Source organism: Scyliorhinus torazame, chromosome 9 (genome assembly GCF_047496885.1).
Source record: "Scyliorhinus torazame isolate Kashiwa2021f chromosome 9, sScyTor2.1, whole genome shotgun sequence".
Classification (NCBI taxonomy): domain Eukaryota; kingdom Metazoa; phylum Chordata; class Chondrichthyes; order Carcharhiniformes; family Scyliorhinidae; genus Scyliorhinus; species Scyliorhinus torazame.
In genome coordinates, this window is record NC_092715.1 from 229,255,922 (window position 1) to 229,283,007 (window position 27,086).

Below are 27,086 nucleotides of genomic sequence, written 5' to 3' on the forward strand. Positions count from 1 at the left end.
TTTACTATCAATCACAAGATATCACAAGTTGAGGGAGGACCTGATTGAGGTCTACAAAATTATGAGATATATGGACAGGGTGGATAGCAACAAGCTTTTTCCAAGAGTGGGGGTGTCAATTACAAGGGGTCACGATTTCAAGGTGAGAGGGGGAAAGTTTAAGGGAGATGTGCTTGGAATGTTTTTACGCAGAGGGTGGTGGGTGCCTGGAACGCTTTGCCCGTGGAGGTGGTAGAAGCGGGCACGATAGCATCATTTAAGATGCATCTAGACAGATATATGAACGGGCGGGGAACAGAGGGAAGTAGATCCTTGGAAAATAAGCGACAGGTTTGGATAAAGGATCTGGATCGGCGCAGGCTGGGAGGGCTGAAGTTGCCTGTTCCTGTGCTGTAATTTTCTTTGTTCTTTATATTACATTAATGAATGAAACACTGGCTGAAGTGCTGTTTTCATGTATTTTAAAAGTTGCACTGACTGATCTTGTGATTTGTTGCCACCTAGGGGGATTCATTCATAATCAGTTCACACAGAAAGACCTGAACAGCAGGAGAATCATTTACATCATAAGATCTTCCACAGAAGTAACAACAGACAGTTTGGAATTTCAGGTTTCAGATTCCACAGGAAACTCTGCTGTTCCTCAGACGTAAGATATCTGTCTAAATTTCAATGATTTTTTTGGCTCTATTTAAAATAGTGGGTGAACCTGTTAATTGTCTGGTGAGAATTAGAACCTGTTGCTGAGTGAAATAAACTCTTAATCAAACTATATGGAAATATATTCACAGTCACAGGTGCTTTGCAGTGATCTGTGGTTACCAGCAGATTTAGCTCAGACACACCTCTGGGCTTTCACTCACAATGTTCTTGAATGTGAAAATGGACTGAACTAATCTCAGTGTTTTGCCACATATTTTTAAAATTCCCATTTGAAAAAACGCACAAAGGAACCATACAAGCAGTCTGGGTAATTCCAGGTTCCACATAGGAGGAGCCCTATTAAGATAGAACTTTCATGCGATTATTAATCCTTTTTAAATCTCTTTTCCTTTTTGTGCGGAAGTACCAGTTTCCACTGAGCAAGAGGGAGCTTGGATTTCCATCAATAGCAGTCACAGGCCTATCCTCACCACTCCACACTGCAGCAGTCTCTGACAAGATATAAAAGATTGAAGAGACTATTTTCTGTAGAAAATAAAAAAGTGACCAAACACACACCATTAAACATTTGATTGGATAGATGTGGAGTAAATGTTTCTAATTGTGAGGACACCCAAAACCAGGGATGCCATAAATATGAGACAGTAATTAATAAATCCAACAAATAATTCAGGAGCTAATGCTACAATCCTGAACTTGCTACCACATGGGACAGTTGAGGTCAATAATATAAATATATATAGCCATTTACGAGGTATGGAGATAAGTACATGAAAGAATTTGGAAGATCCTAAAGGGTAAAGGATGTCATGGAGTGGCCGCAGGATATTATTCTAGGGCGAAGGTGATTGGTCAGAGGCCGTGGTCCATGTTGGTACCAATGATTTAGGGAGGAAAGGGGATGAGGTCCTGAAAACAGATTTTAGGGAGTTAGGAAGGAGTTTGCAAAGAGGACCTCAAGAAGAAATCTGAGGATTGAAATTAAATGAAAACCGCTTATTGTCACAAGTAGGCTTCAAATGAAGTTACTGTGAAAAGCCCTAGTCGCAACATTCCGGCGCCTGTTCAGGGAGGCTGGTACGGGAATTGAACCGTGCTGCTGGCCTGCCTTGGTCTGCGTTAAAAGCCAGCTATTTAGCCCACTGTGCTAAACCAGCACCTGGGAGGATTACTCCCAGTCCCAATAGAAACAAGAGAATTGAGCGCTTAAATCCTTGGCTGGAAAGCTGGGGTAAGAGATTACTGAGGCATTGGGACAGGTTCTGGGAAAGGTGGGATTTTTACAAACTGTACAAAATACAGCTGAACAGGACTGGGATGAATATACTTACAGAGAGATTTGCTAATTCTATTGGAGGGGAGATAATAATAGTCTTTAATTATTTTTTTTAAAAATTATCTTGATTAAATAAATCTCTTCTGTACCCTCTCCAAAGCTTCCACATCCTTCTGGTAGTGTGGTGACCAGAAGTGAACACTATATACCAAGTGCAGCCGAATTAAGGTTCTTTACAGCTTTAGCATGACTTGCCACTTTTTATACTCAATGTTCAGCCGATGAAGGCAAGCATGCCGTAAGGGGGGCACTATTTCATGGGCTGGGTCCGCGATAGGCCTAAGCTATGCTGCAGGCCGCCGCTGTGTGCATGCGTGGCCACGGACCCTGCAATTCTCTGGGCCGTATTGGCAGCTAGAGCCGGCATGCTGGCCCTCAGCAAAACGGTGAATCAGTTGCCGTTTTACGCCATTTCTTCACCGTTCCCATGCCAGTGTGGGGACATAGCCTCAGAATCAGAGAATCCAGCCCCATATTATTGGGATTCCTAGCTGCTTCTAGTTTTCCCAGTTTATTTGTAGTAAATATCAGTCATTAAGTCTATTTATTCTTTCTTCATCAGGCGAAAATCCATTGAAAATTGGCTAGATTTTGCTTTAAATTTTTTAATCTTTTTCTCTAGTATAATAGTACAGTAGTAGTTTCTCTAGTATAATCTGTTCCAGTGTGAAATCAGCTCATGAATTCAAACCCAATCTGCTGACATGTGATCACTCTGCAGGACCTCCTTTTGAATACATTTTTAAAACATTTTACGAAATCATTTAGTACACTTTTTAAAAAGGGCATCATGGTGGCACAGTGGTTAGAACTGCTGCCTCACAGCGCCAGGGAGCCGGGTTCAATTCCCACCTTGGGTGACTGTGTGAGTGGAGTTTGAACTTTCTCCCAGTGTCTGGGTGGGTTTCCTCCGGGTGCTCCGCTCTCCTCCCACAGTCCAAAGATGTGCAGGTTAGGTGGATTGGCCGTGATAAATTGTCCTTTAGTGTCCAAAGGTTAGGTGGGGTTGCAGGGGAGTGGGCCTCTTTCAGAGGGTCAGGGCAAACCCAATGGGATGAATGGCCTTGTTCTGCACTGAAGGGATTCTATGAAAATGAGCTTTCATTGCTTTTGTTATATTTTCTGTTGTTACAAAGAGAAAAGGTGTGGCAGTGCCCACACTCTGGATTCTTACTGAGAAGTTTATTCATAGTTTGAGGATAAACCTTTTAGGACTGAGATGAGGATCAGTCATGATCAGAATGAATGGTGGATTTCTCTGTTTCTATGACATAAGATCTGCAGGAATGTACTCCCTGATACATAACACCCTTCCCTCTTTACTTAATTAGTGCAACAACAATGAGTAACATTTATACAACTGATCATTATTTCTATACATAAATACAATTCAGATTCTCTGTGGTGGCCCTCTATTCCTTTTTGGTAGAATTTGGCCATTTTTAATTTGGCTACTTGAGATCTTGGAAGTGTTCTCATTCTTTTCTGTAGATGGTACTTCTTGAGTAGTTATCTTTTACGATACGTGTTAAAGATTCCTCAGAAACAGAATCTGAACTATCTGGTCTCTGTTCCAATGTAGATTTAAAAAATCCCTTGAGCAGTTTCTGCAAACTCACTTTGTGAAGCAAGCAGCTCAGTGGCACAGTGGTTAGCACTACTGCCTCACGGCCTGAAGACCCAGGTTCGATCCCTGCCCCAGGTCACTGTCCGTGTGGAGTTCGCACATTCTCCCGTGTCTGCGTGGGTCTCATCTGTGTCTGGGTCTCATCTGGGTCTCAAAGATGTGCAGGTTAGGTGAATTGGCCACGCTAAATTGCCCCTTAATTGGAAAAAAAAGTCATTGGGTACTCTAAAAAATGTTTTTAAAGTGAAGCAAACAGCTGATCGGCATGGCGTCGCAAAATAGTTTCATCTTCCTCTGTACGGTGTATGACATTGAACCTAACTTTGTTTAGATCATAGCTGGTACCCATTTCTCATTGGTGGTGTTGGTCCTGGCTAACACTCTCTCTTCACACTGAGGTGTGAAGTTTCAGTTGGGGCGAGGGATAGTTACAAGGTAGCGAGGAAGGATCTAAAGAGAGAGCTAAGACGAGCAAGGAGGGGACATGAGAAGTATTTGGCAGGTAGGATCAAGGAAAACCCAAAAACTTTCTATAGGTATGTCAGGAATAAAAGAATGACTAGGGTAAGAGTAGGGCCAGTCAAGGACAGGGATGGGAAGTTGTGTGTGGAGTCTGAAGAGATAGGCGAGATACTAAATGAATATTTTTCGTCAGTATTCACTTAGGAAAAAGATAATGTTGTGGAGGAGAATGCTGAGACCCAGGCTATTAGAATAGATGGCATTGAGGTACGTAGGGAAGAGGTGTTGGCAATTCTGGACAGGCTGAAAATAGATAAGTCCCCAGGGCCTGATGGGATTTATCCTAGGATTCTCTGGGAAGCCAGGGAAGAGATTGCTGGGCCTTTGGCTTTGATTTTTATGTCATCATTGGCTACAGGAATAGTGCCAGAGGACTGGAGGATAGCAAATGTGGTCCCTTTGTTGGGGAAATCTTATGAGGAAAGGCTGATGGACTTGAGGTTGTTTTCGTTAGAGAGAAGACGGTTAAGAGGAGACTTAATAGAGGCATACAAAATGATCAGGGGGTTAGATAGGTGGACAGTGAGAGCCTTCTCCCGCGGATGGAAATGGCTAGCATGAGGGGACATAGCTTTAAACTGAGGGGTAATAGATATAGGACAGAGGTCAGAGGTAGGTTCTTTATGCAAAGAGTGGTGAGGCCGTGGAATGCCCTACCTGCACAGTAGTGAACTCACCAACATTGAGGGCATTTAAAAGTTTATTGGATAAGCATATGGATGATAATGGCATAGTGTAGGTTAGATGGCTTTTGTTTCGGTGCAACATCGTGGGCCGAAGGGCCTGTACGGCGCTGTATCGTTCTATGTTCTATGTTCTATTGGGCAAATCCCCCCAAAAGATTAATTCCTGCAGGTCCTCCCTTCCCCCATGGTCTCTCCACCAGTATCCCACCCCTCTCTCCCCACTCACCTTGGGCCTCACTTCCCCTACTCACCCTGAGGCCCCAAAACTTACTTGGTCCTGGACTGCATGGACCTAGGCTATGAGGACTGCTTCCAGTCTCAGTCCACTGAGGTCCTGCCATTGCAGGAAATAGCTAATATTATTGTCTGACAACTCTCCTGATTGCGTGACAGAAATCCTACTTCCAGTCAATTAAGCTCTTGTTGGAGGGTTAAATAACTGCCAGTTAGGCAGTAGTGGCAACGATGTGATCTCCATCAACCCCAGCATAAAACCCTGGCCTGTGGTCCCTCGTTCTAGAACCCTCAAATTGATGAAAAGGCTCACAACATCTGAGCTCCCCTCGCATCGGAAGGGGGGCTACCCTAAAACTGGGGAATCCTCTCAAAATCTTCACAGCTCAGCATTTGCACGGCAATTTAAACCACAAACTTTAGAATATCCTGACAGGGTTACCCCAGTAGTTCTTAAAAAGATTAGAAGAATCAAACATTCCTAACTTTTGGATAACTATTGTAAAACCAGACGGATCCCCCCACGGGACTCCACCCACACCCACGGACCCTCTTGGGCAACTCCCGGACCTTGCACGTCTCCCCACTCACTCTGAACCCTCATGGATTTCCCACACCCCCAAACCACCTCCTCGCTAGACCAACTCTCACTCCCTGACACGTCTGGAACACCCACCCTGCAACTCCCCTGACCTGAATCCCACCCACCAGACCAAATCATGATTTCTCCTCCTTCACGAGGTCTGATCTTTCCCAACTGGAGTCCCAACCCCGCGTAGGCCTGATCGCAACCCCCTCCCCCAAGCCCCTAACATCTTGACCTCCGACCCCCATCTCTTGAGGCCCAGCCTCTCCACTGCACCCCAATGTCTGAGCCCCCCAAATCATTTAATTTGAGACTGACATTCAGTATTACCTGTCAATGATTTTATTCCCTACACCTCAGCCTTTCAGAAGTGTTTCATTTAAAACAGTTCTAATATATTACCTCACAATCTGCAGTACTCTAATGCAAAAACTTATTTTTCAAGTCTTTCTGCATACTTAGTTTTTTTCTGAACTAGGCAGCATCCAGGTACTCAGTGTTAAACCCTATCTATTGCCTCAATTTGCTTTACATTGTGTGGAGCCCAAAACTGTGAGGACTTTTATTGAGGATCCACATGGGCTCTTAGTTACATCTTGTCTTTTATGTTCCGTATTTCTTGAGATAAAACCAAGAATTCCAGTAGCATTTTTACAACTTGCAGCATCACTATGTTTCTATAGCCTTTCTTTAAACCGAGATTATCTTTTCCATGCTTCACTGGAACCACCATTTGGATGCTACTCTGTTGTGTGTTATGGGCCAGGGTTTAGAGAACCCCAAAGTGTATCATGGAGTTCACCTGACACACAACTTTTAGTAGATTGTGGTATGGGGAGCACACGGCCCACTCTAAGGTGTGGTACAGCAGAAATGGAAAAGTATTTTTTTAAGCAAAACAATGTTTATTCTATGAATTCAAGTTAACCTTTTTAAAACAAACAGTGAACAACTTAGCAACCATTAATTCAAATACAATACCCAAAGAATACAACACTAAGTAATCCATAAGCTGTCCTTTTAACATCCAGGAGACTTTTTTAAAAAAAAAAACTTTAAACAGAAGCACATCAGGTTAAAGTCACTACTGCGAGCAGTTATTAGTTTTAAATCACCATAGGATCGATTTACATTCTTTCGATTACAGAGGGAGACTCTAATACACCTTCTGGCTGTGACTCAGCTATCCAGCTCTGAAAACGCAACTAAAACACACACTCCAGCAAACAGCCTAAAACAAAAGTAAAAAGCTGACAGACAGCCCAGCTCCACCCCGTCTCTGACATCACTGCAGTAATAAACACCCATTTCTTAAAGGTACTCTCACTACAGATATTTATATACACACCCATTTATAAACACCCATTTCTTAAAGGTACTCTCACATGACATGCGACATTACTGACGCTCACTTTGGCTCCTTGCACAAACATGCCTCTCGTTGAGAATTTTTCAACCCTTCCTGTACCAATAGGCAGCATTTGATGCCAACACCACTCTAGGCGGTGCATTTTGTAAGCATGGAAGGCAGTATTTACCAGACACATTGCGCCCTACCTAGTGACGCGACGAGGCCATTAAATCTCATGAGAGGCCTCTCGCGAGATTCGTGACACTTGAGACGTATCGTGAGATTCAACCGAATCTTGTGAGACATCATGATCTCACCCTCATTAGTATTATCCAGATCAGCATATAATGGCTCATTTAAAAATGTCTCCGCCTTATCCTCCTAGGGTATGGGAACTAACGGCCTCCCCAGCGAGGCCTTGACCAGGTACCGTTTAGTGGTCCACGTAACGGCACCTGAGGGAGGACTCCCAGCCCATTGGAGACCCCCAGGCGGTCAGACTCTGGGCAGGTTGGTATCCTACCTAGCCTGGCATCTTGGTACTGCCACCTAAGCACTGCCAGGGTGCCAGTCTGGTAGTGCCACAGTGCCAGTTTGCCTGTATCAGAGCTCGTCGGTGCAGGGAATGATGTAAGTGCGGCCTCAACGGGGAGTTCTTTGCCGAGGTCCAAAAAAATGACAAAGCGCCATCGAATAGCAGTGTGTTTCTTGCCGCTGTAGCCATCAAGAAACACCCTCTATCTATGGGCGGATGCCCTAAACAGGGTTAATATCTCCTCATCACGTGCCAGGCTTCGCCTGATACAATTTAAGGTAGTCCACCGGGCACACATGACAGCGGCTAGGATGAATAAGTTCTTCAGGGTTGAGGATAGGTGTGCGAGGTGCGCGGGAAGCCCAGCAAATCATGTCCACATGTTTTGGGCATGCCTGAAGCTTAGAGGGTTTCGGCAGGATTTTGCTACGGCAATGTCCACAGTGCTAAAAACACGGGTGGTGCCGAGTCCGGAGGTAGCGATCTTTGGAGTGTTGGAAGATCCGGAAGTTCAGGGGGCGAAAGAGGCTGATGTCTTGGCCTTTGCATCCCTGGTAGCCCGGAGACGGATCTTGTTAATGTGGAGGGACTCGAAGCCCCCGGGTGTAGAGACCTGGGTTAGTGACATGGCTGGGTTTCTCAGTCTCGAGAAAATAAAGTTCGCCTTAAGAGGGTCAGTGTTAGGGTTCACCCAGAGGTGGCAGCTCTTCGTCGACTTTCTCGGGGAAAATTAAAATGTCAGCAGATGCAGTATTCCAAGGGTGGGAGGGGGGGGGGGGGGGGGGGGTGGCGGGGAGGATGGATTGTTGTTGTATGGTTGAGATGTGTGAAGATTGGGCTGAGGGGGGGAAAATGTTTATTTTACCATTGTTATGGGCGAGACGTTTTCAGAACCCCAAAATGTATCATGGAGTTCAACCAACTTCTCCCTTTAATGTATTTGTTGCTTTTCCTAGCACACGGCTTGTTCCCGAGGAGTGGGATTACAATTATGGACACGTGGGTTTTTAAACACAAAACAATGTTTATTCCATGAACTCAACTTAACATCTTAAATAAACATTAGATCTCTTAACACCCCTTACTTCAAAGATAATTCAGGAAATATTGCAACAGTAAATAATTTCTTAAAATGTTCCTTCAAACTTCCAAGAGATTTAACACCTTTAAACAAAATTACATCAGGTTAAAGGCTTTATTATTATGAGTTTAAATCTTCCAAATGACCCAGAGATAGTCTTACATGGCAGAAATCCAGCTCACTGCAAACACAGACACTCCCCAAGCTCTTTTCAAACTGCAAAACTAAACTGCAAAATGGCTGACCTGACATCAGCGCCACCCACTCTCTGACATCACTGTTTTCTTAAAGGTACATTGCATAAACATCCATGTCTTAAAGATACTCTCACATGATACCATGTTGATGTCAAATACCTCAATAAAATATTATTTTTAAAAAAGGAACACCCTCTAAACGCGCCCAAAAGTGTTTTCCAGTTGAATCACGCCCATTGTATTTTTCAGTGAAACATCACTGCCAACAGACAAGGGAACTGCCAGTGAACAAACCAATTGTTACTTGTTGTGTTAGAACTGTCTCACTAGTTTGTCAATGGGTCCCAGAGTTTGACTCAATCCACTTGCAGTATTAGCTATTTGTTGTGTGCCATGCTTACATTTGACTCTCGTCTAACGGAGATGTTCTTGAAATGGTGAGCGCTGTCGATGCAATTTTATAAAGATTTGCTTTGTTTATATGCCCTGTATTCAACTCAGAATATTTAACTTTGCTTAAATGGGTGGTGCCTCAAGGTACCTCTCAAGGGCAATTGTGGATGGACAGTAAATAAATCTGGCCTTGCCAGCGACACTCATATATTATAACTTTTTTTTAAATATCCTCAATTATCTAGTTACATTTAATTTTGAGGAATTATATTTTGCCTTTTTCTGTCTGCTATAAATTTGTAAAATTTGAATTATTATTAAAAGAGATATTCTAATTTTACAGACTTGATCTCAAATGGTCTCATATAGAAATGGTGGAATCAGAGTACCAGGTCTGTGAAGATGTTGGTTTGTTCTCTGTGAAAGTCCTGAGGACTGGATACTCAATGGATTCTTCCTTTATTGGCATAAAGGTAATCCTGTCTCACTGCATCAAACACATAATATAATGTCTAACATTAGTCATGATTCTGCTCTGGACAACACTTGCTCAACTGTCTTGAGTGTGCAAAAATAGTATTAACAGTTAGTTATACTTAATTTAAGATTATCAGTCAGACTTGCAATGTGGTTAACTAATTTGAATTGCAGCTAGAAGTGACATTTATTCATACATAGGGATTTCTGTGCTCTGCAGACAAAAGAAACATATCCAGGCATGGCAATTTCTTTGAATTAAACAATAGCATGAGGGAGAATGGCTCCCTGGTGCATTCTCCATGGCAACACCTCAAACGACCAGAGTTGACTTATGAACCAGCACAGCAAGGTGGTTGTGGCTTTGAGAGGCCAATCATCTCAACACCAGGTCATTGCTTCAGGAACTCCTCAGGATAGAGTCCTCAGCCCAACTACCTTCAACTGCTTCAACAATTACCTTCCTTCCATCCGCAGTGTTGACTGATAATTGTGCAGTGTTTAGTCCCATGTGCAACTCTTCAGATAAATAAGCAGTCTGTGCCTCCAATCTTCAAGACCTCGCTAATATTCAGGCTGGGGTTGGTGAGTGAGATAGTAGCATTCACGCCTCACAAGTGACCATCTCCAACAACAATCTCTCTTTGATATTCAATGACATTACCATTTTTGAATCGGCCACCATCAACATTCTGGGTGCTACCGTTGACCAGTAATTAACTGGACCAGCCAGATAAGAGCTCCTAAAGCAGTCCAGAAGGCTGGAAATTCCCTACTCTTGACTCCCCAAGACCCATGCGCCATGTATCAGGCACAAGTCAGCATTGTGATGGAGTACACCCCACTTAGAGTGAAGCTCCATCACTCAAGAAGTGGGCACCATCCAGAACAAAGCAGCCTTCTTGTTCAACACTCCATCCACCATGAATGAAGGAGCTTCATTCTCTGCACCACTGGCACACGGTGACAGCAGTGTGCACCATCTGCTAGATGTACTGCAGCAGCTCAGCAAGGCTGTTTCAACTGCACCTTCCATGACCAAGCACAAGGGAAAACCACCACCTAATACATCACTGTCCTTTACGATTACTTGGTCAGAATCCTGGAACTTTCTCCCCAACAGCACTGTGGGTTTGCCCGGACCAAGTGGACTGCAGCGGTTCAAGAAGGCAGCTCACCACCACCTTCTCAAGGGCAATTAGCCATGGGCTATAAATGGTCCCAGAAACCCTCACATCCCCTGAACAAATAAAATAAAATTACAGTCCTGACCTTTAGCTTTCTCGCTTCCATGAACGGCGACATCCTCCCCAGGCCCAATTTTCACCCAAAATACCGATCTCGAATGCCTTCTCTCCAACAATCACTGGCCATCCCTCACCCCAAATTTTAATTTCTACTCTCTTCCAGCACCTCCTACCCACCCCACCAATTGAGGAGGACTGAGCTGAAGGCTGCTCGGCTGTGACCTCCTGCCACTCTCAATATGGCTGCTGCTGTGTAGAAACCAGAAGAAAATAATTTAAATGATCTGCCGTAATATTTTTTTTTTACGAAATATTTTTGGAACATAGAACATATTTTTATTCAAATTTTTACATATTTTCAACAACCCTTACAGAAAAAAGAAAAACAAAGAACACATGAATAAACATCTTACAGCTGCATCACAAATTCCCCCAATATACAAATCCCCCATTAAGCAATAATAAACAGTAGAAAACACAAAGTACACCCCCGCCCCCCCACTCTGGGTTGCTGCTGCTGACCACCTCCTAAAGCCCCGCTAGAAAGTCTAGGAACGGTTGCCACCACTGAAGAAACCTTGCACAGACCCTCTCAAGGCAAATTTTACCCTCTCCAATTTAATGAACCCTGCCATGTCGCTGATCCAGGCTTCCACGCTCGGGTGCCTCGCATCCTTCCACTGTAGCTGAATCCTCCGCTGGGCTACCAGGGACGCAAAGGCCAGAATACCGGCCTCTTTCGCCTCCTGCACTCCCGGCTTGTCCGATACCCCAAATGGTGCTAACCCCCAGCTTGGCTTAACCTGGGTGTTCACCACCTTAGACATTGTCCTCGCAATACCCCTCCAAAATCCATTGAGCGTCGGGCACGCCCAGAACATATGGGTATGATTTGCTGGGCTCGCCGAGCACCTCCCACACTTGTCTTCCACCCCAAAGAACCTGCTCAGCCTCGCCCCTGTCATATGCGCTCTGTGAAGAACCTTAAATTGTAACAGGCTAAGCCTGGCGGAAGAGGAGGAAGAATTAACCCTACCCAGGGCGTCCGCCCACGCACCCTCGTCTATCCCCTCCCCAAGCTCCTCCTCCCATTTACCCTTTAGCTCCTCCACCGAGGTCTCCTCCTCCTCCTGCATCTCCTGGTAGATCGCCGAGACCCTGCCCTCTCCAACCCACACCCCCGAGAGCACCCTATCCTGGATCCTGAGTGCTGGAAGCAGCGGGAACTCCCTCACCTGCCGTCTTACAAACGCCCTTACCTGCATGTACCTGAAGGCATTTCCGGGGGGAAGCCCAAATTTTTCCTCCAGCGCCCCAAGGCTCGCAAACGTCCCATCTAAAAACAGGTCCCCCATCCTTCTAATTCCTGCACTGTGCCAGCTCAGGAACCCTCCATCCATTCTCCCCGGGACGAACCGATGGTTCTCCCGGATCGGGGACCAAACCGAAGCCTCTACCTCACCCCTGTGGCGCCTCCACTGCCCCCCAATTTTCAAAGTTGCCGCCACCACCGGACCCGTGGTGTACCTAGTCCAGAAAATGCTGTCACCAGCGCTCCCAGACTCGTGCCCATTTCCAGCCTCTTCCACGCCGCCCCCTCCCCCTCCATTACCCACTTGCGTATCATCGCCACATTGGCAGCCCAGTAATACCCACACAAATTAGGTAACGCTAACCCTCTTCTGTCCCTACTCCGCTCCAGAAACACCCTTCTTACCCTCAAGTTCTTTTTCACCCACACGAATCCCATGATGCTCCTACTGACCCGCTTAAAAAAGGCCTTGGGGATCAGGATGGTGAGGCACTGGAATATGAAAAGGAACCTCGGGAGCACCGTCATCTTCACCGACTGTACCCTACCCGCCAAGGAGAGTAGCAGCATATCCCACATTTTAAACTCCTCCTCCAACTGCTCCACCAGCCTCGTCAGGTTGAGCTTGTGTAGGGCCCCCCAGCTCCTGGCCACCTGGATCCCCAGATACCGAAAACTCTATCCCCATTCCCTGGTCCCCTGGGTGTACTACGAAGAGCTCACTGTTCCCCACGTTGAGGTTATACCCGGAAAAGTCCCCAAACTCCCTGAGGATCCGCATCACCTCTGGCATCTTCCCCCCCACTGGGTCCGCCACATACAGTCACAGGTCATCGGGATACAACAAAACCCGGTGTGTGTCCCCCCCGTCCCCCCCCCCCCTCCGGACCAGCCCCCTCCAGTTCCTGGACTCCCTTAGAGCCATATCTAAAGGCTTAATTGCCTATGCAAATAGCAAGGGGGATAGGGGGCACCCCTGCCTCGTCCCCCGGTACAGCTGAAAGTATTCCGACCTCCTCCGATTCAACAAAGAACAAAGAAATGTACAGCACAGGAACAGGCCCTTCGGCCCTCCAAGCCCGTGCTGCCCGACTAAACTACAATCTTCTACACTTCCTGGGTCCGTATCCCTCTATTCCCATCCTATTCATTTATTTGTCAAGATGCCCCTTAAATGTCGCTATCGTCCCTGCTTCCACCACCTCCTCCGGTAGCGAGTTCCAGGCACCCACTACCCTCTGCGTAAAAAACTTGCCTCGTACATCTACTCTAAACCTTGCCCCTCTCACCTTAAACCTATGCCCCCTAGTAATTGACCCCTCTACCCTGGGGAAAAGCCTCTCACTATCCACTCTGTCTATGCCCCTCATAATTTTGTAGACCTCTATCAGGTCTCCCCTCAACCTCCTTCGTTCCAGTGAGAACAAACCGAGTTTATTCAACCGCTCCTCATAGCTGATGCCCTCCATACCAGGCAACATTCTGGTAAATCTCTTCTGCACCCTCTCTAAAGCCTCCACATCCTTCTGGTAGTGTGGCGACCAGAATTGAACACTATACTCCCAAGTGTGGCCTAACTAAGGTTCTATACAGCTGCAACATGACTTGCCAATTCTTATACTCAATGCCCCGGCCAATGAAGGCAAGCATGCCGTATGCCTTCTTGACTACCTTCTCCACCTGTGTTGCCCCTTTCAATGACCTGTGGACCTGTACTCCTAGATCTCTTTGACTTCCAATACTCTTGAGTATTGAATACTACCATTCACTGTATATTCCCTACCTGCATTAGACCTTCCAAAATGCATTACCTCACATTTGTCCGGATTAAACTCCATCTGCCATCTCTCCGCCCAAGTCTCCAAACAATCTAAATCCTGCTGTATCCTCTGACAGTCCTCATCGCTATCCGCAATTCCACCAACCTTTGTGTCGTCTGCAAACTTACTAATCAGACCAGTTACATTTTCCTCCAAATCATTTATATATACTACAAAGAGCAAAGGTCCCAGCACTGATCCCTGTGGAACACCACTGGTCACAGCCCTCCAATTAGAAAAGCATCCTTCCATTGCTACTCTCTGCCTTCTATGACCTAGCCAGTTCTGTATCCACCTTGCCAGCTCACCCCTGATCCCGTGTGACTTCACCTTTTGTACTAGTCTACCATGAGGGACCTTGTCAAAGGCCTTACTGAAGTCCATATAGACAACATCCACTGCCCTACCTGCATCAATCATCTTAATGACCTCCTCGAAAAACTCTATCAAGTTAGTGAGACACGACCTCCCCTTCACAAAACCATGCTGCCTCTCACTAATACGTCCATTTGCTTCCAAATGGGAGTAGATCCTGTCTCGAAGAATTGTCTCCAGTAATTTCCCTACCACTGAAGTAAGGCTCACCGGCCTGTAGTTCCCTGGATTATCCTTGCTACTCTTCTTAAACAGAGGAACAACATTGGCTATTCTCCAGTCCTCCGGCCACACTCGCCACCGGGGCTTCGTAAAGTAGCCTAACCCAACTAATGAACTCCTCCCCGAACCCAAAATTCCTCAACACTTCCAAGAGGTACCCCCACTCCACCCTATCGAAGGCCTTCTCCGCGTCCATCACCGCCACTATCTCCACCTCCCCCTCCACTGTAGGCATCATGATTACGTTAAGGAGCCTCCGCACAATGGTATTCAGCTACCTTCCCTTAACAAAACCCGCCTGGTCCTCGTGAATCACCCCTGGGAAACAGTCCTCAATTCTGGTAGCCAACACCTTCGCTAACAGCTTCGCGTCCACGTTGAGGAGAGAGATTGGCCTATATGACCCACACTGTAATGGGTCCTTGTCCCGCTTCAAGATCAGCGAGATCAGCGCCCTGGACATCGTCGGGGGTAGGGCCCCCTCCTCCCTCACCTCATTGAAAGTCCTCACAAATAGAGGGCCCAGCAGGTCCATGTACTTCCGGTAAAATTCCACTGGGAACCCATCTGGCTCCGGTGCCTTCCCCGCCTGCATACTCCCCAGCCCCTTAGTCAGCTCCTCCAGCCCTACCGGTGCCCCAAGCCCAGCCACCTGCTCCTCCTCCACCCTCGGGAACCTCAGTCGATCCAAAAATCGACGCATCCCCCCCCCCCCTCCTCCGTCGGGGGCTCAGACCTATACAGCCCCTCCTAAAAGTCTCTAAATACCCCATTTATTCCCACCGCACTCCGCACCGTGTTCCCACCTTTATTCCATAACTCCCTCGCTGCCTCCCGCTTCCGAAGCTGGTGTGCCAACATCCAGCTAGCCCTCTCCCCATACTCATACACCGCCCCTTGCGCTTTCCTCCACTGCACCTCTGCCTTCTTGGTGGTCAACAGGTCGAACTCGGCCTGGAGGCTTCGTTGCTCCTTGAGTAGTCCCTCCTCGGGGACCTCTGCCTACCTCTTATCCACCCTTAAAATCTCCCCCACCAATCTCTCCCTCTCTCTTCTCTCCTTGTGGGCCCTAGTGGAGATTAGCTCTCCCCTAATCACCACCTTCAGCGCCTCCCAGACCACCCCCACCTCCAGCTCCCCATTATCGTGAGCCTCTAGATAGCTTTCAATACACCCCGGGATCCGCCCGCTCACCTCCTCATCCACCAGCAAGCCCACATCGAGGCACCACAGCGGGCGCTGGTCCCTCTCCTCCCCTAGCTCCAGCTCCACCCAATGTGGGGCATGGTCTGAGATGGCTATGGCCGAATACTCCGTGCCCTCCACCCTCGGAATTAGTGCCCTGCTCATAACGAAGAAGTCTATCTGGGAGTAGGCTTTATGGACTTCGGGGAAAAAAAGAAAATTCCCTGGCCACGGCCTGACAAACCTCCATGGCTCCACTCCTCCCATCTGGTCCATAAACCACCTCAGCACCTTGGCCGCCGCTGGCCTCTTACCCGTCCTGGACCTGGAGCAGTCCAATGCTGGATCCAGTACCGTGTTGAAGTCCCCCCCCTGATTATCAAGCTCCCTGCCTCCAGGTCCGGAATCCGGCCCAACATGTGCCGCATAAATCCGGCATCGTCCCAATTCGGGGCATACACATTCACCAAGACCACCCGCACCCCCTGCAGCTTACCACTCACCATCACATACCTACCTCCATTGTCTGCCACGATGTTCAGCGCCTCAAACAACACCCGCTTCCCCACCAAAATCGCCACCCCTCGATTCTTTGCGTCCAACCCCGAGTGGAAAATCTGCCCCACCCACCCACTTTCTCAGCCTAACCTGATCTGCCACCCTCAAATGCGTCTCTTGGAGCATAACCACATCTGCCTTCAGTCCCTTCAGGTGCGCGAACACACGGGCCCTCGTGACTGGCCCGTTCAGGCCTCTCACATTCCAAGTCATCAGCCGGATCAGGGGCTTCCCCCCGCCCCCCCTGCCGATTAGCCATCCCCTTTTCTAGGCCAGCCACGTGCCCGCGCCACCCGCACTCTCGATTCACCCCAACAGCAGACCCCCGCCCCGACTCTTCCTCCGAGCTCCAGCTCACCTTTGGCCAATGCAGCAGCAACCCAGTTCCCCCCTCTTCCCGCCAGCTAGGTCCCCCCCTAGCTGCGTTGCTCCCTCCATAGCACTCCTGTAAGTCAGCTGACTCCTGCTGACCCCGGTCACTCCCGCCACTCCATCGACCCCCCAGTGTGGTAGTCTCCCCCACCCCCTCCTGTCTATCAGCGGACGCTCCTCTCCAACACCGCCCGGCCCTGCCCCCTTCCTTCCCTAGCGTGGGAAAAAGCCCGCGTTTTCCATCAGACCGGCTCCGCCCTCTCTGGCGCATCTCCCTTTTGCGACCTAATCCCAACTCCCCCATCTCGGGCCTCCCATCTCCCCTCCCCCCAACGGGGCCCCGTCCTTCCAACCACCGACGCTCACACTCTCACAAAACCCCCCCTTCGAACCAATTCATCCTACCCCACCCAGCACCCAAGGAAACAATACAGAACAGAACAGAACATCCCCCAAAGCACAGTAACCACAGTAGCCACCCGCGACCTCCCCTCACAACCGACCCTCAGTCCGTGTCCAACTTTTCGGCCTGAATAAAGGTCCATGCCTCTTCCGACGTCTCAAAGTAATGGTGCCAGTCCTTAAACGTGACCCACAGTCGCGCCGGCTGCAGCATCCCGAATTTCACCCCCTTCCGATGCAGAACCGCCTTAGCCCGATTGTACCCGGCCCTCTTCTTGGCCACCTCCGCGCTCCAGTCCTGGTATATATGGACCTCTGCATCCTCCCACCTGCTGCTCCGCTCCTTTTTTGCCCATCTTAGGACACACTCCCTGTCCACCAAGCGGTGGAACCGCAACAATACCGCCCACGGCGGCTCGTTCGACTCGGGCCTCCTCGCCAGGACTCGGTGGGCCCCATCCAGCTCCAGGGGCCTCGGGAAGGCACTCGCGCCCATCAAAGGGTTCAGCATCGTGACCACATATGCTCCAGCATCCGACCCCTCCACTCCCTCCGGGAGACCCAGAATCGGCAGATTCTTCCTCCTCGACCGATTCTCCATGTCTCGAACCTCTCCTGCCATTTCTTATGCAGCGCCTCCACCTTCACCGCCAGGCCCAATATCTCATCCTCATTCTCCGAGGCCTTCTGCCGCACCTCCCGGATCGCCGCCCCTTGGGCCTTCTGGGTCTCGACCAGCTTGTCGATCGAAGCCTTCATCAGCTCCAGCAGCTCTGCTTTCAATTCCGTGAAGCAGCGTTTGAGAAACTCCTGCTGCTCTTGCGCCCACGCTGCCTGGTCTCCACCCGCTGCCATCTTGGCTTTCCTTCTTCGCACTTTTCGCTGCACCAGTATTACTTTTTTCACCGCTCCACTCCTGCTTCAATCCATACAGTGCCGGGGAAATCGTACTGTCACCTTCCCACACTGGGAACCGTCGAACAAATGCCACTGGGGCCCCTCAAAAGAGTTCAAAAGTCAATTTCTGGCGGGTGCTGCCGAACGTGCGACTTAGCTCAGCATAGCCGCAACCGGAAGTCCGATCTGACGTAATATTTAACTGAAACACTGTGACCTGTCTGGAATGTTCAGTCAAAAGCTAAATCTCCAGGTTTCCAGGACCTATATATATTCACCTTCATGATCGTTGTTACTCTTCAGATTGATTTTCCAACATAAAACTGCTTCCTGATTCCCATCACTTTGCTGATCTGATCATGCTGACCTCCATTAGGCGGCACGGTAGCACAGTGGTTGGCACTGTGGCTTCACAGCACCGGCGACCCAGGTTCAATTCCTGGTTTGGTTACTGTCTGTGCGGAATCTGCACGGTCTCCCCGAGTCTGCGTGGATTTCCTCTGGGCGCTCCGGTTTCCTCCCACAAGTCACGAAAGACATGCGTGTTAGGTGAATTGGACCCGAACAGGCGTCGGAGTATGGCGAGTAGGGGATTTTCACAGTAACTTCATTGCAGTGTTAATGTAAGCCTACTTGTGACAACAAAGATTATTATTATTCTATATGGAATCGCTGCTTATTAAAGTTCTATATTGGTTGGCACATTTTCCTTTTGTTTCTTATTCTGTCTATCTTCATTTTTGTTTAGGTCAATAGCATTTCAGCTTCTGTTGGAAGGGATTTTACACACAGTTCAGCCAACCTTATCCAGTTTGATCCAGGTGGGCAATAATTATTAAAGATAAAGAATGGAATTGATTGTGCTCAAGGATACACACATTAAATACCATAGTAATTTGTCCCTGATCAGGAGTAATTGCTAGAACCTTCTGTTTGATATCATTGCTACAGCACTTTCCAATCACTGGAAGACACCAGATGGTGTACAGCTGTTCAGAAGGATATAGCTTGTAGCACGTGTGTATTAAATGGGAGAAAGCATTGTCCTTTGGGATTTGTGCAAACTGGTGGCTAATTAAGGAGAAGGTAGTATGCCAGTGGGAAATGCACCACTAGATGTTGTATTGGGAGCAGAATTAATTGATCTCAGTTGAGGCAAACAAAGAAGTATGTGAAGGTGTAGTTTGGAGTAATAAAAGATGCCATGAAGAGATGCTGCAAGGATCTGGAGTTGATTTTGCAACCAATTAGTATAGTCTTTCTGGCAAGGAAATTATACTGATACAGCATTGCTGGCATGAATAGCTCGGCTTTGTTTGTACAAGATGGGGCAGTTTTATGATTGTGTGCTCTCGTGTTGAAGTTCATTCACCAGAAGTGTGTATTGGTAAATCACAGGCATGCATCCTATATTTTCCATGCATTGAAATCCCTGCCCAACCTTTCTCATAGTCAGATCTGTTGATACATGCTTTCAGCAGATGAGATTCTGCCTCTGCAACATGTATTTGAAAAATTGGCCCTCCTCTTCAACACCATCCAGTACGATAAAAAGAAATCTTACAATTTAGATTTTAAAGTGCTCATTAGCAGCATCTTATTTCAGAGCTTATTTCAGAACAAAATAGTTGCAACACTGATGTTATTCTGCTCCTATTTTTCATTTTTTTTGCAGGTGTATCAGTAAAGAATTGGAATATAATAATTAATAATGATGGCTTGGAAGAAAATGAGGAAATGTTTGAGGTATTACTTGCATCGCCAGTGAATGCGGTCCTTGGTGCGAAGACAAAAACATTGATTAAAATCATTGATGCAAGAGGAGGTAAAGCACAAATTAGAAATCCTTATCACGTGGCATGAAGTCTACTTCTCCAAGTATATTACCAACATTTATTATATTTCTACACTTTCTCTTGTATCACAGATCGCTGCAGTCTTAAAGTCTCCAATGAGAGGACTGAAGAGAATGCACCGGTCAAAGTTCTAAGAGTGAAATTGACTTCAGATTCCACTGCCCTCCCAAATCTCAAAAGTGGCCCTCGCCAGCTGGGAGAAATGCCAGTCACTAACTTGCATGAAAAGGTGAAACAACCCCAAGTGGATGTGCTGCAGGAGTTCCGTCTGAAACCTCTTCCCAAGAAAAAACTAAGGGTGACTGGAAATAGAAAAATGGTAGGCAGTGATTAATTATAGTGGTCTGGATTCTCCGCCCCCCCCCCCCCCCCCCCCCCCCCAGCCACGTGTTTCCCGGCTGTGTGCCGTTCGCTGGCAGCGGGATTCTAGGTGGGGTGTGCCGGCGGGAAAAGTGAATCACGACAACCAGAGAATTCCGCCAGTGTCCCCCTGTGTATTAAAATAGTCGGGATACATTTTTCAGATTTATTTTCAGGAGTGATTATGCTCCTTCTAGAATAGAGGAGAAATTCTCATTAGGGTTCAGGACAGCCCAGGAAGGACCTCTGTTCAATTGCTAGACTGTGGTGTGTTCACTGATTCTAATTGGGCTGACAATGGAGTTCTATAACTGGCATTGGAAACCCTGGAAAAATTGACACACATTATTGTTCCACCTCTTGGGAAATTCACACAAGAATTTTGCCTGAAAGTAAAATAAGATTGGGTTATGATGTCCCCAACAAAGCTGTAAATTTATGCATGATCACAGGGCCGGACAGCCAATTATGGGCAGCACGGTAGCATTGTGGATAGCACAATTGCTTCACAGCTCCAGGGTCCCAGGTTCGATTCCGGCTTGGGTCACTATCTGTGCGGAGTTTGCACATCCTCCCCGTGTGTGCGTGGGTTTCCTCCGGGTGCTCCAGTTTCCTCCCACAGTCCAAAGATGTGCAGGTTAGGTGGATTGGCCATGATAAATTGCCCTTAGTGTCCAAAATTGCCCTCAGTGTTGGGTGGGGTTACTGGGTTATGGGAATAGGGTGCAGGTGTTGACCTTGGGTAGGGTGCTCTTTGCAAGAGCTGGTGCAGACTCGATGGGCCAAATGGCATCCTTTTGCACTGTAAATTCTATGATAATCTATGATGTAATATTTTCTGACAATGCAGCACCTCTGATAGTGCAGCATTTCTGACAGTGCAGCACCTCTGACAGTGCAGCACCTCTGACAGTGCAGCACCTCTGACAGTGCAGCACCTGTGACAGTGCAGCACCTCTGACAGTGCAGCTCCTCTGACAGTGCAGCACTACTGACAGTGCAGTACCACTGACAGTGCAGTACCACTGACAGTCCAGCACCTCTGACAATGCAGCACCTCTGACAGTACAGCACCTCTGACAATGCAGTACCATTGACAGTGCAGCACCTCTGACAGTGCAGCGCCTCTGACAGTGCAGTACCACTGACAGTGCAGCACTTCTGACAGTGCAGCACCTCTGACAGTGCAGCACCTCTGACAGTGCAGCACCTCTGACAGTGCAGCACCCCTGACAGTCCAGCACCCCTGACAGTCCAGCACCTCTGACAGTCCAGCACCTCTGACAGTGCAGTACCACTGACAGTGCAGTACCACTGACAGTGCAGTACCACTGACAGTGCAGTACCACTGACAGTGCAGCACCTCTGACAGTGCAGCACTTCTGACAGTGCAGCACCTCTGACAGGGCAGTACGACTGACAGTGCTGCACTTCTGACAGTGCAGCACTTCTGACAGTGCAGCACTTCTGACAGTGCAGCGCCTCTGACAGTGCAGCGCCTCTGACAGTGCAGCACCTCTGACAGTGCAGCACCTCTGACAGTGCAGCACCTCTGACAGTGCAGCACCTCTGACAGTGCAGCACCTCTGACAGTGCAGCACCTCTGACAATGCAGCACTTCTGACAGTGCAGCACTTCTGACAGTGCAGCACCTCTGACAGTGCAGTACCATTGACAGTGCAGCACCTCTGACAGCGCAGCACCTCTGACAGTGCAGCACCTCTGACAGTGCAGCACCTCTGACAGTGCAGCACCTCTGACAGTGCAGCACCTCTGACAGTGCAGTACCATTGACAGTGCAGCACCTCTGACAGTGCAGTACCATTGACAGTGCAGCACTTCTGACAGTGCAGCGCCTCTGACAGTGCAGCGCCTCTGACAGTGCAGCACCTCTGACAGTGCAGCACCTCTGACAGTGCAGTACCATTGACAGTGCAGCACTTCTGACAGTGCAGCACCTCTGACAGCGCAGCACTTCTGACAGTGCAGTATCACTGACAGTGCAGTACCTCTGACAGTACAGCACTTCTGACAGTACAGCACTTCTGACAGTGCAGCACCTCTGACAGTGCAGCACCTCTGACAGTGCAGCACCTCTGACAGTGCAGCACTTCTGACAGTGCAGTATCACTGACAGTGCAGCACCTCTGACAGTGCAGCATCACTGACAGGGCAGTACCTCTGACAGTGCAGTATCACTGACAGGGCAGTACCTCTGACAGTGCAGCACCTCTGACAATGCAGCACCTCTGCTGCAGAAACATTTCAAACAGAAACCTCCTATCATCAGCATTGTGATAAAAACCAGGGGCGAGATTCTCCGACTTCCCGCCGGGTCGGAGAATCGCCGGGGGCTGGCGTGAATCCCGCCCACGCCGGTTGCCGAATTCTCCACCACCGGATATTCAGCGGGGGTGAATCGCGCCTTTAGCGGCGGGTCTTCGGATGGGCCGAAGTCCCGCCGCTAAAATGCCTGTCCCGCCGGCGTAAATTAAACCACCTACCTTACCGGCGGGACAAGGCGGCGCGGGCGAGCTCCGGGGCCCTGGGGTGGGCGGGGGGCGATTTGGCCTGGGGGGTGCCCCCACGGTAGCCTGGCCCGCGATCGGGGCCCACTGATCCGAGGGCGGGCCTGTACCGTGGGGGTACTCTTTCCCTTCCGCCTTCACCATGGTCTCCACCATGGCGGAGGCGGAAGAGACTCTCTCCACTGCGCTAGCGTGGGAATGCCGTCAGCGGCCGCTGACGCTCCCGCGCATGCGCCGCCCGGAGATGTCATTTCCGCGCCAGCTGGCGGAGCACCAAAGGCCTTTTCCACAAGCTGCCGGGGTAGAAATTCGTCCGGCACCGGCCTAGCCCCTCAAGGTTGGGGCTCGGCCCCCAAAGATGCGGAGCATTCCATTTGCGCCATTTGCGCCATTTTGGGCGCCAGTCGGCGGACATCGCGCCGATACCGGAGAACTTCGTCCCAGATAACCTTTTTTCATGATATTGATTGACAAAGACACCAATAATGATGCCCCTACTTCGAAATAGTTCCATGTGATCTTTCGCATCCTCCAAAGCAGACAGATGGGGCTTTGATTTGACACAACCTCTGACCGTGCAGCACCTCTGACAGTGCAGCACCTCTGAAAGTGCAGCACCTCTGACAGTGCAGCACCTCTGACAGTGCAGCACCTCTGACAGTGCAGCACCTCTGACAGTGCAGCACCTCTGACAGTGCAGCACCTCTGACAGTGCAGCACCTCTGACAGTGCAGCACCTCTGACAGTGCAGCACCTCTGACAGTGCAGCACCTCTGACAGTGCAGCACAACTGACAGTGCAGTACCACTGACAGTGCAGCACCTCTGACAGTGCAGCACCTCTGACAATGCAGCTCCTCTGACAGTGCAGCACTACTGACAGTGCAGCACTTCTGACAGTGCAGCACCTCTGACAGTGCAGCACCTCTGACAGTGCAGTACCTCTGACAGTGCCGCACCTCTGACTGTGCAGTACCACTGACAGTGCAGTACCACTGACAGTCCAGCACTTCTGACAGTGCAGCACCTCTGACAGGGCAGTACGGCTGACAGAGCAGCGCTTCTGACAGTGCAGCACCTCTGACAGTGCAGCACTTCTGACAGTGCAGCACCTCTGACGGTGCAGCACCTCTGACATGCAGCACCTCTGACAGTGCAGCACCTCTGAAAGTGCAGCACCTCTGACAGTGCAGCACCTCTGACATGCAGCACCTCTGACAGTGCAGCACCTCTGAAAGTGCAGCACCTCTGACAGTGCAGCACTTCTGACAGTGCAGTATCACTGACAGTGCAGCACCTCTGACAGTGCAGCACCTCTGACAGTGCAGCGCCTCTGACAGTGCAGTACCTCTGACAGTGCAGCACCTCTGACAGTGCAGCACCTCTGACAGTGCAGCACCTCTGACAGTGCAGCACCACTGACAGTGCAGTACCTCTGACAGTCCAGCACCTCTGACAGTCCAGCACCTCTGACAGTCCAGCACCTCTGACAGTGCAGCACCTCTGACAGTACAGCACCTCTGACAGTGCAGTATCATTGACAGTGCAGCACCTCTGACAGTGCAGCACCTCTGACAGTGCAGCGCCTCTGACAGTGCAGTACCTCTGACAGTGCAGCACCTCTGACAGTGCAGCACCTCTGACAGGGCAGCACCTCTGACAGTACAGCACCTCTGACAGTGCAGCACCTCTGACAGGGCAGCACCTCTGACAGGGCAGCACCTCTGACAGTACAGCACCTCTGACAGTGCAGCGCCTCTGACAGTGCAGTACCATTGACAGTGCAGCACCTCTGACAGTGCAGCACCTCTGACAGGGCAGCACCTCTGACAGTGCAGCGCCTCTGACAGTGCAGTACCTCTGACAGTGCAGCACCTCTGACAGTGCAGCACCTCTGACAGGGCAGCACCTCTGATAGTGCAGCACCTCTGACAGTGCAGCACCTGTGACAGTGCAGCACCTCTGACAGTGCAGCACCTCTGACAGTGCAGCACCACTGACAGTGCAGCACCACTGACAGTGCAGTACCACTGACAGTGCAGGACTTCTGACAGTGCAGCACCTCTGACAGGGCTGTACGACTGACAGTGCTGCACTTCTGACAGTGCTGCACTTCTGACAGTGCTGCACTTCTGACAGTGCTGCACTTCTGACAGTGCTGCACTTCTGACAGTGCTGCACTTCTGACAGTGCTGCACTTCTGACAGTGCTGCACTTCTGACAGTGCAGCACTTCTGACAGTGCAGCTCCTCTGACAGTGCAGCACCTCTGACAGTGCAGCACCTCTGACAGTGCAGCACCTCTGACAGTGCAGCACCTCTGACAGTGCAGCACCTCTGACAGTGCAGCACCTCTGACAGTGCAGCACTTCTGACAGTGCAGCACTTCTGACAGTGCAGCATCACTGACAGTTCAGCACCTCTGACAGTGCAGCATCACTGACAGGGCAGTACCTCTGACAGTGCAGCACCTATGGCAGTGCAGCACCTATGGCAGTGCAGCACCTCTGACAATGCAGCACCTCTGCTGCAGAAACATTTCAAACAGAAACCTCCTATCATCAGCATTGTGATAAAAACCAGGGGCGAGATTCTCCGACCCCCCGCCGGGTCGGAGAATCGCCGGGGGCTGGCGTGAATCCTGCCCACGCCGGTTGCCGAATTCTCCACCACCGGATATTCAGCGGGGGCGTGAATCGCGCCTTTAGCGGCGGGTCTTCGGATGGGCCGAAGTCCCGCCGCTAAATTGCCTGTCCCGCCGGCGTAAATTAAACCACCTACCTTACCGGCGGGACAAGGCGGCGCGGGCAAGCTCCGGGGCCCTGGGGTGGGCGGGGGGCGATCTGGCCCTGGGGGGTGCCCCCACGGTAGCCTGGCCCGCGATCGGGGCCCACCGATCCGAGGGCGGACCTGTGCCGTGGGGGTACTCTTTCCCTTCCGCCTTCACCATGGTCTCCACCATGGGGGAGGCGGAAGAGACTCTCTCCACTGCGCATGCGTGGGAATGCCGTCAGCGGCCGCTGACGCTCCCGCGCATGCGCCGCCCGGAGATGTCATTTCCGCGCCAGCTGGCGGAGCACCAAAGGCCTTTTCCACAAGCTGGCGGGGCGGAAATTCGTCCGGCACCGGCCTAGCCCCTCAAGGTTGGGGCTCGGCCCCCAAAGATGCGGAGCATTCCATTTGCGCCATTTGCGCCATTTTGGGCGCCAGTCGGCGGACATCGCGCCGATACCGGAGAACTTCGTCCCAGATAACCTGTTTTCATGATATTGATTGACAAAGACACCAATAATGATGCCCCTACTTCGAAATAGTTCCATGTGATCTTTCACATCCTCCAAAGCAGACAGATGGGGCTTTGATTTGACACAACCTCTGACAGTGCAGCACCTCTGACAGTGGAGCACCTCTGACAGTGCAGCACCTCTGACAGTGGAGCACCTCTGACAGTGGAGCACCTCTGACAGTGCAGCACCTCTGACAGTGCAGCACCTCTGACAGTGCAGCACCTCTGACAGTGCAGCACCTCTGACAGTGCAGCACCTCTGACAGTGCAGCACCTCTGACAGTGCAGCACCTCTGACAGTGCAGCACAACTGACAGTGCAGCACAACTGACAGTGCAGCACCTCTGACAGTGCAGCACCTCTGACAGTGCAGCACCTCTGACAGTGCAGCACCTCTGACAGTGCAGCACCTCTGACAGTGCAGCACCTCTGACAGTGCAGCACCTCTGACAGTGCAGCACCTCTGACAGTGCAGCACCTCTGACAGTGCAGCACCTCTGACAGTGCAGCACCTCTGACAGTGCAGCACCTCTGACAGTGCAGTACCACTGACAGTGCAGTACCACTGACAGTGCAGCACCTCTGACAGTGCAGCACCTCTGACAGTGCAGCACCTCTGACAGTGCAGCACCTCTGACAGTGCAGCACCTCTGACAGTGCAGCACCTCTGACAGTGCAGCACATCTGACAGTGCAGTACCACTGACAGTGCAGTACCACTGACAGTGCAGTACCACTGACAGTGCAGTACCACTGACAGTGCAGTACCACTGACAGTACAGTACCACTGACAGTGCAGCACCTCTGACAGTGCAGCACCTCTGACAGGGCAGTACGACTGACAGTGCAGCACCTCTGACAGTGCAGCACCTCTGACAGTGCAGCACCTCTGACAGTGCAGTACCACTGACAGTGCAGTACCACTGACAGTGCAGTACCACTGACAGTGCAGCACCTCTGACAGTGCAGCACCTCTGACAG

The 27,086-nt window shown here is 49.8% G+C and overlaps 1 protein-coding gene across 6 annotated transcripts in view; it reads left to right on the top strand.

Annotated features, from left to right (window-relative positions):
* frem1a (Fras1 related extracellular matrix 1a) overlaps positions 1 to 27,086 on the top strand; it is a 765,391-nt gene that overhangs the window by 692,703 nt on the left and 45,602 nt on the right. For all 6 annotated transcript variants that reach the window (XM_072517132.1, XM_072517134.1, XM_072517130.1 and 3 more), the window contains 5 exons: positions 505 to 649; positions 9,555 to 9,684; positions 18,827 to 18,899; positions 19,754 to 19,903; positions 20,006 to 20,253. In XM_072517132.1, the coding sequence (XP_072373233.1) occupies positions 505 to 649; positions 9,555 to 9,684; positions 18,827 to 18,899; positions 19,754 to 19,903; positions 20,006 to 20,253 (746 nt within the window). The remainder of the gene's footprint in view (positions 1 to 504; positions 650 to 9,554; positions 9,685 to 18,826; positions 18,900 to 19,753; positions 19,904 to 20,005; positions 20,254 to 27,086) is intronic.